This window comes from Gambusia affinis, linkage group LG04 (genome assembly GCF_019740435.1).
Source record: "Gambusia affinis linkage group LG04, SWU_Gaff_1.0, whole genome shotgun sequence".
Taxonomy (NCBI): Eukaryota; Metazoa; Chordata; class Actinopteri; order Cyprinodontiformes; family Poeciliidae; genus Gambusia; species Gambusia affinis.
The window spans coordinates 19,187,670-19,206,438 of NC_057871.1; the positions used below are offsets into that span (position 1 = coordinate 19,187,670).

An 18,769-nucleotide genomic window follows, 5' to 3' on the forward strand; every position below is an offset into this window, starting at 1 on the left:
TTCTGACACATGAGGAATGAGAAACAAAGAGAAGTCATCTGTGTTTCATTCAGCAGCACTTTCTGGCAGTTTCATCACCTCTCATTTACTCCATCAGTCACCTTTTGCTTCTCCTCACACATGTTCAGTTTAACAAGCACAAACGCACGCTCATACAAATGATTAGCAAAAAAAAAATACGTTTTTTTTTAAACTTGCCGCTCTGATGAGTTTTTCCAGCAACAAGAAGAAGCCTCTGTTCACAAATCCAGCAGAGAGTTAATTAGCCGCAGCGCGGGCTTTGGCGTCTAGGGGCTTTTCAGGTTTCAGACAAACATATCAAAGAGAAAACAACACGGACCAGCAGGCGGGCTGGTGATGGACACCTATAATAATAATAATAGGCCTCTTACTTCTGTGCTCCAGCTCAGTTACCTCAGAGCTTTAAAAATACTTGGCTTTGTTTTACTGTCACCTCTGTGCGGAGCTTGGATCTACTCAGCACGTCTCTCTACCCGCGAGGTTCTCTGACCAAAGACATCCAAAGTCACTCAGACCAGATAACTGCATGTCCAACCTTTTAGTGTGAGAATCAAAATCTGTAGAAGCAGCTTAAAGAGTATTAGCATAAACATTGTACTATATGAACAGTAACCTGTTGTGTATTATCTCTAAACAGGATCCCTACGCAGGGATCATGTCATAATTTCAGAAAGACTGACTGACAGGTGGATGAATAAAGTGGTGAAATGATAGGATGACAGAGGAATGGACAGAGACTGAGAGACGGAAAAGGGAACCAAAGGATGGGTGAAAGGACAGACAGAACATGTAGACAAAGAGACGGGCTATCAAGTCAGAGAACACAAATATTTGCCAGTTCCCGTCTCTATTCTCATGTATTTCTTATCCCGACCTGAAATCAGACAGCAGAGTGAGACTAAAGAGTCGTCCCTGTTTCCTCACAGCAAATAACATGTAATCTGTGTTTTGTTTTGATTTTTTTTTTTTGTTCTACAAGATGTTTCAGCTCATTTTTACTCCTCTGGATTTCTTACAGCTGATCTGATGTTTGAACTTATTGAATCTGATATTGAACTGGCTGCAGGGAATATAGGTGATGGTCATCTTTAGTGATTATTGCATTTTAGCTTTCATTCCTACCTGTATCAAACGATTCAGTTAAAATAGCAAGAAAGGTTACTATTGTTCAATTCAAGGATTTAGCCAGTTGAATGTAAACAAATGACCGACTTTTTGTCATCTTGAATGTTAGAACAGAAACCAGCTGCCTGTTATTTCTTGTTAGGCTTCTTCAATTCTGATTATAAGACCCGAGTCTCACATGTCTTTGACTCGTGAGACTTCAAGCACCCATTTAGTGCAACGGGAGTGAGGGGGATTTTTTTGCAATAATAGGGAAGCTGATCAGAGATCAATGGAGCTAAATGCAGCACAATCCTGGAAGAAAACTGGTTAGAGGCTGCAGAAGACTTGAGACTGGGGAAGAGGTCCACCCTCCAGCAGAAAATAGGCCCTAAACAATGGCATGGTCAAAGTCCAAAAGTAAATCTGCTGCAACACTTGAATGTAGATGTTCACTGATTCCATCCAGTCTGACTCACTGAGCTCGATGTGTGACCCAGAGAGGAAAGAAGAAAAACTTCAGCCTCTAAATGTGTAAAATTGGTAGAGACCAGAGCAACGTACTGAGTTAGAGGGGCTGAATACAAATGCACTACACGCTTCAGACTGTGGTTAGTCAAACACTTTTAAAAATGTCTAACATGGGCGTGCTGCAGTGGCGTAGGGGATAGCGCGACCCACCTATGGAGGCCTTCAGTCCTCGACGTGGCCATCGTGGGTTCGATTCCCAGACCTTGCGACATTTGCTGCATGTCTTCCCCCCTTTCCTGTCAGCCTACTGTCATATAAGGGACAATAGAGCCCACAAAAAGACCCCCTGGTGGGAAAAAAATGTCTAACATATTTTTCTTTCAAATGAGTGCATTTAATTCAACCATCATATAAATATTCCAATTAAATGCAGTAAAGTTTATGATTAAAATGTGAAAAAGTTCAATAGTTGTCAGAGGCCCTTTATTACTGTGACGTGTAAGAACAATGGTGAATGCAAATGAATATATAGAAGTAGTGTAAATGGCTTTTTATGATTTTCTTTTTCTATCCTGGCTTACTCATATTAATTTTGCAGCGTCTCTTGAGAAGCAATCTCCAGCGCATCTACCCAGTTCTCCTTTTTTATTAACATCCTAAGAAATAAACGGCTGGCTCCGTTTTATCGTTTAGTGGCAAAGCGAGAGTAAAGCGGATCTCAGAAAGAGAAAATGAGAAAGTTTGAGCCTCCTGGTACCTGCAACTCTGCTGGAACCGAGCTGCTTGAGGCCGCCTGAGCCGTGGGTGTGGACTCTCCTTCACTGTCCACAGGAGGCGCCCTCTCACTGCCCCAGGAGTGTGAGCGCTGCATCATCCACTGACACTGGGCCCTCAGTTTTCTGGGACCTCTCACGTCCAACATCTGTTCCTGACCACCGCCTCCGCCGGTGCAGGCCTTGCCTCTCAGGTCTGGTGGGGCTTTCTGGGCGGATGATTCCCTCAGCGTCAGGGCCTGAAGAAGACTCCTGGGGGTGTCATACCACCGTCTGAGCAGGCTGGGGATCTGGTACTCCACGCTGTGTCTGTGAGATGCTTGGGAGGCACACCTGGATGGGCATTTGTGCTCCGGAACGACCGTGGCCTGAAAAGGTGATGAAGGAGGCATTGGAGGAGGTGAAGAAGGGGGATTGAAAGGAGCAGGAGGGCTGACCACTGACTCATCGTCCTCTCCTCCTCCTGCTTGCTGGCCGGCCATGTCCAGACTCCCGTTGCATGAAGAATAGCTCCCAGAATACGATGACTGACTGCCTGTCGCTATTCCAATCCCACTGTCTAAGGAGCTCTGGCGGTCGCAGTCATTAAGCCCTCGAGGTTGGCGCTGCGCAGAAGACTGATGGCTGCCTGAGCCGTCCCTGGCAGCGTCATACAGTCTGTCGTCTGACCGGGTCAAAGCCTTCAGCGTGGAGGAGCTAGACGACATCTCATTGGAAAGGTGCGATCTGACCGAGGGCTCCACCCAATACGGAAACCTGTTTCCGTAACTTGCATCCGACTGACTGGATGAGGAGCTGGAGAAGCTGTGGTCGTCCCCGGCAACAGATGTGCTGCAGCTGTAAGTGGAGGCTGAAGAGGAGAAGAAAGCCAACAAGTTTAGATGAAGAGGTGAGTAACCATACCGACTGGGAGAAAAGTCAGCAGAACATCTATGCTGTTCAAATGACTGTTCCTGCAGGATGAAGTTTAACTGCTGTCATTTACACACACACACACACGCACACACACACACACACACACACACACCAGTGTTTAGATTCAGGTGTTTGTCAGATACAATCTGAGCTGGGCTGCAGTTGCAGCTAAATACATTTTGCATTACCATGTACCGTTATCTTGATATATACATATGTTTGTAGTTGTGGTTTCTCGTTTTGTTCTCTTTCTGCAGGTTTAGAGGCACACTTCAAGGTTTTGACTGGTGTTCTCTCTCTCCTCTCCTGTTACCTTTTTTCCTTTTAATTATTTTTTCTTCTTTTCTTTGTCCATCACATTTCAGATAAAAAAAATTCTATTTTAAATTTTATCAAGCAGACCATCATAGCAAATGCCGTAACTCTCCGCTCGTGAAAGTCAATCTGTTGGGCCTCAACCTGACACAAAAACAAAGAACCACAATGCCAGACAGGATAGGTTAGAAAAAAAGAAAGAAAAAAACTCGAACTGCCGTCATTTGCTGCAGTGACTTATAATTTAACCCCTAAACTCTCACTGCGTCTCCAGAGACAAGCAGGGCAAGTTAATTGTTGGACCTCTTCAGATTTCTGACTAGCACACATAAACCAGACAAAAATGTCTCCACAGACTGTGGATGGACGGTTGATAAATGGATTAGCGCTACGTAGAACAGTGCGAACATCAGAGTTACACCCTAAACTCCAAATATCTCATGAGCGATGTGCTGTTGGTTGAAAACCCAAAGGGAAGGTTTACAGCAGGACTCACATGAGCTACTGGCCAGACTGCACTGAGACAACATGCTGAGTCTCTTCTCCAGCTCGCAGGTCTCCTGGCTGATCCGTTTCTCTGCGGAGGCGGGGTCTGCCTCCCGACCTGCTGTTTATACAGTAAAAGAACAAAACAGAAAAAAGAAATGACACTGATGAGAAGAAAGGTCCAACTAATACAGGACAACTCACTCTGGTCTTTGGCTGCTATTTTGTTTTTTCGAAGCAAATGAACAGCTCATCACCAGACCTCTGCACAACAGGACGACATGCAGAGGAGGTAATTAAGCCATTTGATTCATGTGTTGGGGCAGGGATTCATCAAATAGAGGCAGGAAGACCACAGTTGGTAGCTGCTGGGTTAGAAGCTGCAAAAACGTCTGGGACTGGGTTCAAAGTTCACCTTCTGGAAAATTAACTTCACCAAACACAAAGGAATGACTGAAATCAAAGCACAGTTCCACTGTCTGTGGTGAAATGGGAAACTTCAAGTCCCCTCAAGAGCTGGAACAAGGCGGGATGCCAGGATGGGAGAAAATTCAGTCTCTAGATATGCAAAGCTGCTAGATAAGTGTTGACTCAGGGGAGCAGAAAACGACTGGATTACATTTTTTGAAAATCAAGGAGTCTTTTTCTTTCACATCACAGTTACCTTCACCTCTTTATCACTATGATTCCACAAGACCGTGTAGCTTCACCTTCTTTGAGAAAATCAATGATTTTTTTCCCCAACATCTTCAGTGTTTCAATAAAGTTAAGCCTGAAATTGAGTTATTTATGGTGTTGATGATGCCATTCTTCTAAAATATTGGTCCACTGAGTGTAAATTTTACATCTAATTTAGACTAAAACTTGAAGTAAAACCCAACTAATTGCACAACTAATCCCTGACACACACACATGCTGAGGTGTGCCTGTGAGCTCATGCTGCTGCAGGTCACAGAGCGTACGTATCATCAGCCTCCTGGATCTGTGCCTCTGGACAGCAGCTACTGCTGCAGATCAGATGCCAGGTTTCTTCACTACGCTATGCGCGGGGTCGGGTAACATCTGCTAACTTCGCTGCTTAACGCTAATTATAGGTTATTCTCAGCACCGGGTGATGTAGGATTCAGAGAACACTGATTCAAGGTGGGTTAACACTAAAATAAATGTAGAATTAGAGCAATAATATTTACTCTCTTTGGAAGTTTGCTCAGCTTCTTCTTCTTCTTTTTTCTTTTTTTTTTTTTTTACAATATTCAAAATTGCTAGAATAATTAATTTTATGGTTTCATTTTCTGTCAGTTATACTTATCAAAAAGAAATATAAGGAATAAATAAATACTTGAGACTAGTTAAAGTGCCATGCAAATGCTGGCAACTTAAAATTTTTCACTCATTGTGTAGTGAATCTGTAAATATAGTTTCACTTTCAGAAATTAGTACCAAAAATATGGAATTTATTAGTGACATTTCCAATAGCTTGAGATGCACCTGAATATTTCTAAATCACCCTGCAAAGTCTACATGTTGTTTGGCTGAAGAAGAAAAAAAAAAGGTCTCGCTCTCACAATGTTAAATGTTCTGTGTTGATCTATTACAAGCAGGATAAAATACATGTTAAAATGAGTCAACACTCATATTGGATGGAAAGATAAAAACAGTACTTATGGTCTTTTTTTAATAAAGGAAAAAATAATAGTTATCAGAAGAAGCAAAAACATCTCCTCTGTTGCTATTTAGTTTTTGTGGGTAACAACAAAACAACTCTTAATACCTCCTGAGACCTTGTGAGCAAATTGAACCATCTGTGTGTTTATTTCTCCTCCGTTACAGACGCTCAGAGCAGGTTTAGCACCAAAAACACTGTAAACGCTTAAACTCAGGAAGGTGGATTGCAACACATAGTGCTAAATCTGTGCTAGTGTCACCATGGAGCTCCTTAGGGTGTCAATCAGCTCCTGAACCTCCCTCCTGTGAAATCAACAATGTGTTTCAATTGCACATCAGTCACGCACAGAAACACAATCCCTTAATCTCCCTGCCGACACGCCGGGAGTAGAGGCATGTTGTGTTTCCGTTTGCATGGCGCCTGGACACAAATGCTACATGCGTGCAACTGAGCAGGCGGTAAACCTTCATCACAGGACACATGAGGTCACATGCCGAAGTAACTGAAGGTCTTTAGCTAGAAAGTGTATGTTTCCCTGTTAAAAGCCTGGTTTTTGTTTGTTTGTTTGTTTGTTTGTTTGTTTGTTTGTTTGTTTGTTTGTTTGTTTGTTTTGGAAGAAAATTATTTCCTTCAGCATTTAGCAACATATTTTCATGATTATCTTGCGTTTGAAACACAATCATGAAACATTAATCAATAACCTCATGTGTAATGAAGGCAAAATGTAATGTTGACTGTGTGTTCTATGTCTTTGTATTTTGCGTTTTTGTGATGTAAGCACTTTTAAATGCCTTGGTGTTTATACAAAAAAAATTTGACTGATTGATTTAATGAGACGCTGATAACTGAACTGAGAAACATTTTAAAATAACGCTGCAGTAGTCTTGTCTCCCAATGTGCAGTCTTAGACTATGTTTGTGAAGCACATTTTGAGTCAATTTTACATCATGGCACCTTGATATTTATTCATATATAGGACCCACTGTGACATTACAAAACTGGGTATTTTTTTATTATTTCCTAAAAGAAAAGGAGACGGCGCGTTATCATGGACCCTTCCAAGAGGAAGAAAATAGTGACGAAGGTGGCAGAAGATGCTGAAAGATTACCACAGAAGAAGACATGCACAGAGCCGGCCCAATGTGTAAGTAAACTTTGCAACTACTTAGGGCCTCTGCTGGCCTGAGGCTGCTAGAATATACACAGAACAACAACAAATGTGCTAGTAATGTAATTTGAAGTTATATCACCAGAATCCAAATGTTTTACAAACTGAATCACTTCCATTGCTTGTGCCTGACCTATGGTTTACACCTTAGCACCACTGTTCCTGTTGTTTGCCTTTGAACAGCTTTTGTTTGTTTGTTTGTTTGTTTGTTTTATTTTTGCTTGACTCTTCTAAATGTATAATTATGATGATGAATGTTCCTGGAAGTGAGCTCCCAAAGGAAGGACTTCTAAGGGCCTCATACACAGTTGGGCCAGCATTGATTGTGTATGCTTCTGGAAAGTTTTGGGGCTTGTGTGTGAATGTTTACAACTTCGCCATTATAGATATGTTTAATTCTCTATGTAATTGCACAATGAATTAAATGTGGAAGAACAACTTTTGAGATCGGTTGCTAACAGTTCTTTCTAGAAATTTCTTATCACGGCACCTACAAGGATTTACTCGTAAATTTTGGACCACTTTATTTTCATTCTTAGTAATTTGTGTTTTATCTCTGTAGGAGATAATTTAATGCTCACCTGGCTGGTTAGTCGACACGCCATGCAAGGCTCGGCTGGGGGCGATTCCTCTGACGATGCAGTCAAATAAGAAACTGATCTGCTCTCCTTCTGAGCAAGACAGGAAGAAAACACCGGCCCCTGGGACACAGAGGTAGAGGTACACACATGATGAATAAAAAGGAGTTTTTGTGAAGGTTAGGTTGTGTTTTTTTCCTCAGAAAGGTTGAGCTCAGAGGCTGCAAGCTGAAGCCCACACAGCACAAACTGTCTAGGAAAACTGCAACAAGAACGAACAATAAACAGAGCAAAAGTCAAATACAAATCATGACGCGTGGAAGTAGTGCATCAAAGAAACCAGAGACTGAGTCACAGAGTCGGCTCTTACTCAGTAGATTAGTTAAAGATAAATATATATCCATAAAACATTGTTTTTGGAAAGCTGCTTATAATGGAAAAAAGAATCTCAGATGGGAATCGTTTTTTTAAATAACATCTCAGATACGCTTCAGTGGTGCTGTTACAGCCAGCAACTCACGCTGTAAACTTTAGATTGAAACTGCATCGAAGCCGACCGAAATATGTTTTCAAAGTTCAGAGTTCAATAATTGAGCTTCTCACTTGAATCGTCGCTCAGCTTTAATGTGGTGAAAGTGCATCTGATTCATTAGTTGTTCAGTTTATTGAGACGTTGAAACGGCTCAGCGTGAGCAAAAGGCTCAGTGATTTAGAGGAACATCCAGTTTTAGCTGTGATGAAAGAGACGTATCTGTGATGCGAGACCCTGTGACAGTCACATGAATCCTGAAGGAAATTAAATGTAGCAAATGCAAAACAGACAATCCAGTAATCACTCTCTGAGCAGCAGCTGTCATCTGGTTACCATAGCTTTTGTTAATACACAATGCTCCAACTCTGAATAATTTGTAGGTGATGTAATTGAGACATTTTAAGCAAAAGCATCATAAGATGTCTAAAAGAGAAAAATAAGTATACCCAATGGAAAATTCTGTTTTCTGCTTTTCCGTCCAACAAGGTTACAGATTTATTTTCATGAATACACCAAGTGAGGAAGACATAAGATGGTCATAAAACGGAAAGAAAATTCACAAAGGAAAACAGAATTAATGCCAACAATATCAACATGGACTCTTCCTGAGTTAAAACATTAGTATTCTTGTTTCTAAATGAGTATAAACTTGTTTTCTTTGCATGATTTGAGGTCTGAAATCACCGCATCTTTTTTATCCTTCTGACCATTTCTTATTTTCAGCAGATTTCCTTTTTTAAAGCCAAGCAGCTTGAACTTGTTAGAATATTTTTAAAACAGTTAATTAATACAACATTCAAGACATAACAGTAAGTCTTAACAGAACTAATATATTTATCTGACTCCTTGACGTGGGAAGTGAAGAAAATATATTTTTGGAGTCGTTAAATATAGAAGCTCTAGCAAATCATAATTAGCCTTTGTATTGTTTTTTTTGTTTTTTTTTTGAAAGAGTAATTTTAACAACTGTTTTTGGCAATAAAGATAATTGTAATAGCAAATTTTCTCTTTTAAAAATCAGTGAGCACCAAATATGGACATTTCATCTGGAGGCATCATCAACGCTGTTCAGACACAGGCTGTTTTCCAAATCAAATAAACAGTTTCTTCTATTTTTTAATAAGCCTAGTTGATGTAAAGGTGCATTTTGCGTTGCCATATTAATGGGTGGAGTGAGGATTCACCCTTTACCATCTGTCCCAGTTGTGCAGTTTAGTGTGATTCATGAAACTTTGAAGAACAGACGTCTCCTCACCCCCCACAAATAGCTTTATTGGTTCCAAATACTTCCTGCTGGGAGACCATGTAACAAGTTGCAGCCTCGGCTTGAAGGGAAAGAACAACATGAAACTGAGAGACACGGATACCACACAGTTCAAGCACAGGCCACTTGTGTCTCAAGCACCAGGCCAACTTTCAGAGAACCATGCATTAGTCGTGCAGAAAAGTTTCTTGAGCCGTTTTATAAAAATATTTTACATGAGACCAAACATCATCTCCAACAGTGGTCGGCTGCTGCAAACATAAAATATTTAGGATGCTCTTGTGATTTCCTTCTATGTGTGTTATGCTTCACATTTTGAGCAAACTTTATTGGAGCCAGTTGTTGCTTTGTTTGTCTCTCCTTGTCGCTTTAAAATGTGAGGAAACAATAAAAACAACATCGTGGTCCTGATACAACTATCAAAAAAACCATGGAAACAGTAAATTACTGCGTGCAGATGGCAGGAGGTCGCTTCAGCTGCAGAGGGAGATAGAAACAATCACCAGAACGGCAGCATGGTGTCTTTAGTTTAGAAATAATGTGTTGCTTTGCTAAACATCTGGATTTATCAGGAACTACAAAACACTTGTGCACCTCGAAGGTAAAAGAAGGATTTAAATGCGGTTTTAAACCAAGAATATTTAATATTTGCTGTGATCCTGAATAATTTAAACCTTTATTAGAAATGGACGACACAAGAAAGCCAAAGCTTGTGGAGCCACTGAGAACTCAGACATTTTAAAGACGGCATAAAATACTTTTCAAGAATCATCAGAAGCTTTACATGTTTTTGCATCTTCTGATTTTTGCAGTCAGCACAACTTCACAGCAGCACAGTGGAGTAAAAATAAAACATTTCTCTCTGAAAAGTGTTGGAATGCAAGCATATAATGCCTAGAACTAAAATCCTTGTCAATCACCTAAAAAAAGGTTACTTCAATGTTTTCTTTTTTCCTAAATGCATTCAAGCTTCATTTCTTTTCGCCCCCAGATGCTATAACATCCATCTCCTGCAATTTAGTATGAATTAATTAGCATTTAGGATCTATTAAAAGTTGGGTTTGTGTTCAGCATGCTTCCCCACTCAAGCTAGCACCAGGTGGACAATCAGACGTTACAATGTTTGTGGGTCACTCACACTTTAATATAACCTGGCAAGAGCTGGGCTTAGTTGGACTTAACTTGCAGATACCAACTATATGACGCTAAATATACAACACACAGGAGAAACAATCTCACACGTGCAACAACGTACGACCAGAGGAGGCATGTGTGTTTACACCCGCTGAGGGACACAAAGGCTGCCAACTTTGCATGGAAGCTTTGGATGGCTTTTATCTGGGGCAAAGAGCTGGATGGCTGTCCAGATTCTGCGGATGATTGTTTCATTACTGGGTCAGCATGTGTGCTCTAAAAAGCGTTTATGCGTTAGAGGGTTGAAACGAGCACATGTGGACCCCGTAACCCAGAAAACCTTCATCGGGTCGTTACAGAAGAACCTGAAAACTTCCAAGAGGAGTTGATCACAATTTGCACCTACTGGGGTTTAGGTGACGCTGAGAATACAAACTTTAATATGAAAGCCCTACCATTCATCTCATTTACAATATAACGCATGGAATTCAATTAATAAAATATGTGTAATATAATGTGATTATAATTTGTTTTTGCAATGTGGCAATATTTGTTAAATTTTATTCAAAATTTAGTCCTGGTCTCTAGCTAATTTGTCAAAAGGCCGTATTTCTTCTGATGAGGTAATGGTTTTGCTGGTTTTGGATGGAGGAAAGTGTCATTTGGAGCCGTCCATCGTTTTATTGTGTCGACCCATTCTCAAAGTAAAAAAAAAACCTAGTTCTACCGAAAGACAAACTGTAAAGTACCTTGAGATGACAGATGTTGTAAACTGTGGCTACATAAACTCAAATGAAACTTTCACGGATTATTATGACGCACGTCCCAAAAACACCTTCATTGTTAATTCCAAATGAAATCAGAGATTTCACCGGATTAACCAAATGTCCGCCAAAAATTTGTTTTACTTTTCTTGGTTAAATTATGACAGTCCCTGGCTGACCTGGCTGGCATTGCCCAGTACATCGGCTGGCCAGTCCACCTCAGGGTGTGTGGATACTTCTGACTGCAGTCTACTGCTGAAGAGTGTTTGGATATGAAGGGCAAACTTACATTATGACCCTGAACTCCTGTGTTTGTTTATTTTACAACATAGCAGCCTTCTGTCCCACAGGGGCAGCTGAATTGCTGTCAGGAGGTTTTTGTATGTGTTTGCATGCATGCAAGCAACAAAAGTGATAGTGATGTCACATTGGCATCATCTTCATCTCTGATGAAGAAACAGAGGGGTAGCAATATATATATATATATATATATATATATATATATATATATATATATATCTATATATATATATATATATATATATATATATATATATATATATATATATATATATATTATTATTATTTTTTTTTTTTTAAAGACCAACTGCAACACAAAGTACAGCAATGACACAGAGACTTGCTTACTTTGTTGGAGCAAATGAGGCCTCAAGGGAAATTAAACAGCTGTGAAATAAAATGCTCAATAATAAAGAACTTTAAGTCAGTTTAGTTCTCACTTTTTGGGTCAATTGGAGTGTAAATAAACAAGGCAAAGGTGCACCAGGATACACTGACTTATCAAATAATTTACATGAACATTAAGGCAAAGTTGAGAAAAATGATTTTCTGCTCACACTCCCAGGCTAAATATGATGAATTGGTTGTACAGAAGCACCGAGTATACTCTGTTAATTTTTTATGACTTGCAAAGCGCAAAACAAGGACTTACGTCTTGCTATGCAGATTTGCTATTTGGCTTTTACAGAAAGTCATTTTGCACCATAGAAGCTTATTACTTTCGGAACGTGACGCCGTTATTGAAGATATGACAAAGGACAAAAGCAAAATGTCAGCTAACACCCCACCTTCCTTTCAAGGTATCATGCAAGGAATGTCACTTTGAGACTCGACTGACACATTTCTTCTTCTGTCCCTCTCCACTTCTGCCGCCATGGCAAGAGGACTTCAGCCCCCGTGTCTGCTGGGTAATATTCTGATGAAAAGAAGAAGGACTTCAAGTGCTACCACAAAGCTGTTTGTGATTGGCTGAGAGTCCAGCACTGGTATTTATAGCTGTCTCTCATGAGAACATTGTAACCAGAGCCTGAAAACCTCATGGTTATTCTCGTATTCACTCACGCTTAAACTCCCTCCCTGGAAAAGTCGGGCATTGCGAAAATGCAAACGCTTTCTAAATCCCTAGAAAAACCCGACAGCGAGGAGAAACACTCCTATTTTATCGAGAAACCACGAAAAGTAAAACTCAACAATTTGAAACCTCAGCCATAGTACAGTCATTTAAAATACGTAAAGCCGGTTGACATTCTTCACATTCATGACCACCATCAGTTTGACATTCAGAAGATTCTCGAACCCTGACAGAAACAACATCCGCAGCAGGCTTTGGTGGGCTCGGAAATACATTTCTGACATGCAACGTGTAGCTATGAATATGGCTGCAGTAAATTACTGGTCTTTACAATCTATTGGCACTGGTGTCACAGGTCTGAGAGCTATTCAGATATCCGAATGTCAATCTATTTAGCCGAGATAGAGCTTTTATTCTGAAAATGATGCTTCAGTCATTTCTACATCATAAAAGCAAAAAGACTCTAAACTCTAGAAACTCTGATATTAGAGTTTTACTTCTAAACAAGGTTGACGTTAAAAACAAACGAGTGGTTTGGGGATGTTTGGCTCACCATCATGGAAACCACCCACAGTTCTACAAAGTACCAGAGGGTGTTTGAGGAAAATACTCGTGGACTCTGCGTAGTGACCCAAAACATAGCAGTAAATCCACCAGTGAGTGGCTGAAAATTAAGGAATGGAAAGTCCTGGGCTGAGCCAAAGCCTGGATTTTGGTGATGCTGTGGACTAATTATTTAAAGCAGACTGTATATGCGAAGGAACCCATCAAACATTTCACAGCTGAAAGTGAGGAGTTGGGCAAACTTTCCTCAGATGATGTCAGAGACTGGATGATGCTACAAGACGTGTCTTATTCAACTAAACACCAGTTTTAGGGGAGATTTTCCTTTACAATACATATTTATGTTGATCTCTTTTCTTTAACGAGTAAACAACTTTTTTGGTGTTTATATCTTAATAAATCACTTTCTTATGTTGAGATGCATGAAAAAAGACACAAACAGAACAGAACATTAACTGGTTGCCATATTTCTTTCTCAGGATTGTGAATACAATTGTTTGTCATTTTGAAGTGAAGTCAGAAAATGTGTAGCACTCATAATTTCTAGAAAACAACGTGATCAGCTGCTTTACACATTTTCTTTTCCATATTAATAAAAGCAAAAGACTCATCAGCTGCTAAAAAGGCAAAGGCTTCCAATCAACCATTTCAAATTGAAATTAAATGTGAACCATTGCACTTTAATCCCAACTAGGTAAGCTTTGTATACAGAAGGAGATGATTTAAATTAAGTACAAAACAATTTTTAAGAAGGAATGAAGCTATGAGAAAAGTCTGTAGATCGCTGACATAGTGCAGCCGTAGCTTCACAAAGATAAAATCCCAGCAGTGGGTTAGACAATCCACTAATAATAAAGACACAAACATGTGTCCTCTTTGCTCAGTACAATGGAGAAACTATTCAATTAAAATACAGCTAAAACTCAGCAGCTGCAGCATGTTTATCAGGAGATGCTGCACAACTTTGAAAAGTGAAACAATAAATGCCAACGAAGATGGATTGGGTCACCAGAAAAGCAACAGAGTGATTTTCAACCTCATCAAATAAAGGCGACAGAGGTCACTTCACTGCTTCAGCTGAGGCTTGAAGTCCACAAAAACAGTATCATTTTTGTTCAACTTCACCCCGATAGGCCCAGTTTCCCACCAGGGACGTCTCCCTGCTAGAACACACCTTATTTACATGAGTGCATCACTTACACACCTAAAACATCTCATCAACGACCAGAGTTGCCCATCAACAGACAACATGAGTAAGATTTAGTTCAAGTTCCAGGAGTATTCAGCAAGTTTTCATTCAATGATCTCTTTTACAAGAGACAACAAAATAGTTACAATGTTAATGTTGATTTAAAAAAAAAAATATGATAATTCTTTCAAAAAGTTTTGAGTCCTAAATGGCCCAAAATGTAAGATCTATGGCCTTTTCCAAGAAGAATGCAGAAACATGGTAACAGATAGACAGCTACTGGACAACGAGGGCTTTGAGATCTGTGGATGTTGCCAAGTGTTTGACCTCCCTGCATCCTTACTGGTCCCATCAACAGAGCTCTAACTACTAAGTCTTAATCAGTGGACCTTAAGGGAAGCGATTTCAATTCCTACTTTTGCTCACCGTGCTTTCTTTTCTCTATCTTCTTTAACAAATTTGACCAAAGTTTTTAAATTAGTTTTAGTTCATCCAAGCATAAAAAGAACTTATGTCGTTTTGAGAAACACTCAGTGGTTTGCATGTTTAAATCAAACAAATTCCTCTCAGTAACCAGGTTTTAAACCTACTTTGCTCGTTGATTTGACTTGCCTCTCTCATCCTTACAGTCTCTATTGATTAGCAATAAAACGCCTCCCGGTTAGCATTTACTTACAGAATCCACAGCGAGTCCCTCCCTCAAACACAAAGCCATGCGGCACGGCACCGTATCGACGCAGCGCCGACAGCTTCCAGTGACCAATCACCACCGGAGGCAGGCCTCTGCTGAGGACCAACAGATTGTTGCACAGATGAAGGGAGGCAGGCCCACTTTCCAGTTTGGTGCCTGGTTCCACGCTGACAAAGAACCTGTGAGCTGAAGAGACAGGAGAACATTTATATTTTTGAAAAGCCCAACCCTAAGTTGTTTTTATTCTCATTAAGTCATAATGGCTGCTGGGTAACTGAAGTCATTAATCACAAAGAGCAGGAGCCACACAATAACTTGTGGTGGAGCTACAAACAGATCCCAAAGTTTGAATGTAAAGAAGTGACGGTGATGACTCAGCAGGTCTCTGGGCTCCACTGGCCTCAATTTGTCACAGTTCTGTTTATGCAGATGGCACGCATCTGTTTTATGAAATGTTTTCAGATTTTTTAAGAGCAGACGTTACACTGAATTTAACACACACACTCAAATGCATCCATACTCTCAATGGCCCTTTATTAGGTGCACCTTGCCAGGATTAGGTTCCACCCTAGACGTAGATTGAACAAGGTGTCTGGAGATCTTGGTCCATTTATCTGGCGATCTGGTGATTGTGGAGGTCATTAGAGTATAGAACTTGATGTAATGTTCAAGAAGCCACTTTGAGATTATTTGACAAGGGTCAGGACTTTAACGTGTTCATTTTGATTAATTAATTGCAGACATTTCAACACCTTAAAAAATGTTAACTCGGGGCGTGCTCTGGTGGCGTAGAGGTTAGCGCGCCCCACGTTTGGTACACTGAAGAGTTCCATCTGGAATCTCTGCATTGACACACAAGCAGCATCTGCAAACAAAAGCGATGGTCAGCAAATGTGCTTCTCTTGGTCCACTAGGGGTTTATTTTTGCTTCAAAAATGAAACTGCTGGGTTGCTGGAAAAGATATGAGAGGCTTTCCTGACAGTAAACAGCAGTGAAAAAAAACTGCACATGGATCCAGCACATTTTCTCCCTGAAATGTATCTGCTTTACCCTCAATAAATTATTGACTCGGTGTTCTTCCATTTTTGTATGCTTACATCAGTAAATAATGACTATTCAATACCCTTTTATTAGCTTGAAAAAATAATATTAATAAACTATCTGTAGTTTTAAACATAGCATCTGAGAGTGAATTTTTCCCTGTGTGTCACAAGAAACAAAATATGATATAATGTGGTTTTCTTTATCCATTCCTTCAATTGAAAATTTTGCAAATTCTCAAGCTAAAAACAACAAATTCTTAGTTTCCTAGAGTAACAAGGCAAGACTGTGTTTTTGGCATGAGGCCAAGCCACTGACCTTCACCCAGGCTGTAGCGGATCCGAGCATCCCAGGTCAGTAGGGCGTCTCTGTTCTTAAAACCCAGGATCAGGGTTCTTGCCAGGCAGAGGATGGACAGAGTGTAGGGCACGCCGTCATACCCAGTTCCTGGCTCCACACCACAAATCCCCTGAAAGAAGGAGAAAATGATACTAAAACTTCAGACCAGACAACACACAACGTCCCCTGATCTGTAGTTGTTTTGGTTGGCCGATGAATGTTTTGAAGAAACAATAAATTAGTGTGAGTTCTGCAGTTTCTCCACATTTTTCCCACTTAACTACGCCTGCATATTTTCTGCTCTTTGAACCATTCAACTTTTCCCACATTCTGCTCATTTAGGACATTCCAGCTATAGCTTTTGGTATTGACTTATTCTACATATTATGAAATATTCAGTGTTTTTTGATCACCTTGGGCCCCATTGAAATGAATGGAACACCCAATCAGTTCAGAAAAATTCTGTTAAGAAGAATTTACAGTAACTGTGAAAGAGTGTAACTTACTTTCAGCTAGCAGCACAATTCAAACATTAAAATGTATTCATGTCTTTAAACTACTTCTGTTCATTTCAACTTTTTCATATCTTTTACAGATTTCGTGAGATCGATCAAGTGTTTGCTCGCAATATGCTCAGAGTTCCTCTGGTCACGGAGAAATTGAGCTACACTGACCTGTGAGGGTTCCCAATCCTAACTCAAATCGTCCTTCTAAAACTTTGTTTGCAAAAGGAAAAAAATAAAATACTGCATTGTGTTGGTTGGTCTACGGGACATGAGGTTTTTTTTGTGTTTTTTTTTTTAGATTTGAGGGTGTGAATACTTTTCCAAGGGTGTGTAGACAAGCAAGAACCCAGTGTGAAGGAAACAGAGCTCATCTGTGACACACAGGTTCAATAAATTTACAATAAATTTTAGTCTGTAAGATCATAAATTGTAATTTATGATCTGTTCCACAAATCGTGTGGTGTTTCATTATATACTTTTTGCTTTCATTCGGTAGAACTATATTTGAAATATTCATGTGGGTTCACTTTAATCCTCCCTCATATGTTTCTGCTCAGTTAGGGTTTAGGGTTGATGTAAGCCTATCCCTAACCCGGCTTCCTCGCACCGTGCTATAAACCATCTGTGAGGTATAGCTTCATATTTCTTCAGTCTGAATACTGAACTTGTGTTTTTTGAGGCAGCAAACATGCTGTGTATGAAATACTAAAAAAGAGCTGAAGGAAATGTTGGACCAGGGATCAGACGGAGCGAGGTTTTGATCCGCTGCTGAACATACCTCCAGTGTTACATTCAGCCTCTCCTTGTGTCCACTGCTTTTCCCTTTCTTCTTCTCTTTGCACACAAGCAAAGTCAAGCAATCTAAGGGAAACACAGATTTTTATTTTATTTTTTTTTTGCATTTACTGTGTGATAATTGGGTTTGTTGAGAGCTACCCAATGTCCCCATGTCTACCCATAGCACATCTGTCATAAGAAACCCCCCACAAAAAATAACGAATTGATCCACTTGCGCTGCCGAAAATAAAAGTTGAGCTACAAGTATGCTCACATGGTGCAATGCACACTTAGAGCATAGCAGAGGAGCTCAGATTATTCCCACTACTCTTGCCAGTTTCTTCAAGGACGCAGGCAGGGCAGCCTGTGTCTGTGCTGAAACATTTGTAGCCTGTCATAGCATCTCAAATTATTCTCAACTCAAAAGAATGCAATTTGCAGCAAAGTACTACCCAGCTTTCAGCACAAGTCTTTTAGCAACACTTCAAAGCCAGCTGTCATTTCATATCTGAATCCATCACTGAGGAACACATTTTATATGAAACTAGAAGGACCACAACCAAAAATTAATTCTGTTCATTTCCTTGTTCAGGCTCAGCTTAAACAACATCCTCATGTGTTAAACCCTGCGGCATGCAGCCAACAGACAACTGGCAAGTTGTGCTTCATTTAACAGCAGAAAAGTTTTGAGATCGGCGCTGGCTGAAGCAAATGAGAAGATCTGTGTTTGTGATGCATAAATAGAAAGTGTTAACTCCTACCTGCGACCGGCGAGGGCTTCTGGAGAACAACCCAGCGAGTCTTCCACTGTGGAGAAGTTTGTGAAGACACAATAAATCACACAACATTGTCCTCTGGTGGGCAGGGAGGAAGGAGAACATATTTCAAAACAATGAGGATAAGAAAAGCTGTAGAATTAACCTTTTTTCCATCTCTAAACTTGACTTGTCCCTCTGCGACGACTGTATCCGTCATCTTCTGTCATGGTTTCTAGCAGCTGTGCGTGCGTGCGTGTGCGTGAGTGTGTGTGCAAGAGAGAGTGAGAAAGAGAAGGGGCAACTTTTCAAAATAGCCTTTACAGCCCAGGGTCCAGGCAGC

At 40.3% G+C, this 18,769-nt stretch overlaps 1 protein-coding gene across 3 annotated transcripts in view; it reads right to left on the reverse strand.

The window, feature by feature from the left end:
• Positions 1 to 18,769, reverse strand: part of dok7b (docking protein 7b) — a 22,434-nt gene extending 3,665 nt beyond the window's left edge. For 2 of the 3 annotated variants that reach the window (XM_044113984.1, XM_044113982.1), the window contains exons 1-8: positions 18,593 to 18,769; positions 18,433 to 18,478; positions 17,673 to 17,755; positions 16,368 to 16,518; positions 14,993 to 15,193; positions 7,501 to 7,620; positions 4,096 to 4,206; positions 2,354 to 3,219 (exon numbers count right to left, since the gene is read on the reverse strand). In XM_044113984.1, coding sequence (XP_043969919.1) covers positions 2,354 to 3,219; positions 4,096 to 4,206; positions 7,501 to 7,620; positions 14,993 to 15,193; positions 16,368 to 16,518; positions 17,673 to 17,755; positions 18,433 to 18,478; positions 18,593 to 18,646 — 1,632 coding nt within the window. In that variant the 5' untranslated portion in view covers positions 18,647 to 18,769. The remainder of the gene's footprint in view (positions 1 to 2,353; positions 3,220 to 4,095; positions 4,207 to 7,500; positions 7,621 to 14,992; positions 15,194 to 16,367; positions 16,519 to 17,672; positions 17,756 to 18,432; positions 18,479 to 18,592) is intronic. The other variant, XM_044113983.1, reaches the window with a different exon arrangement.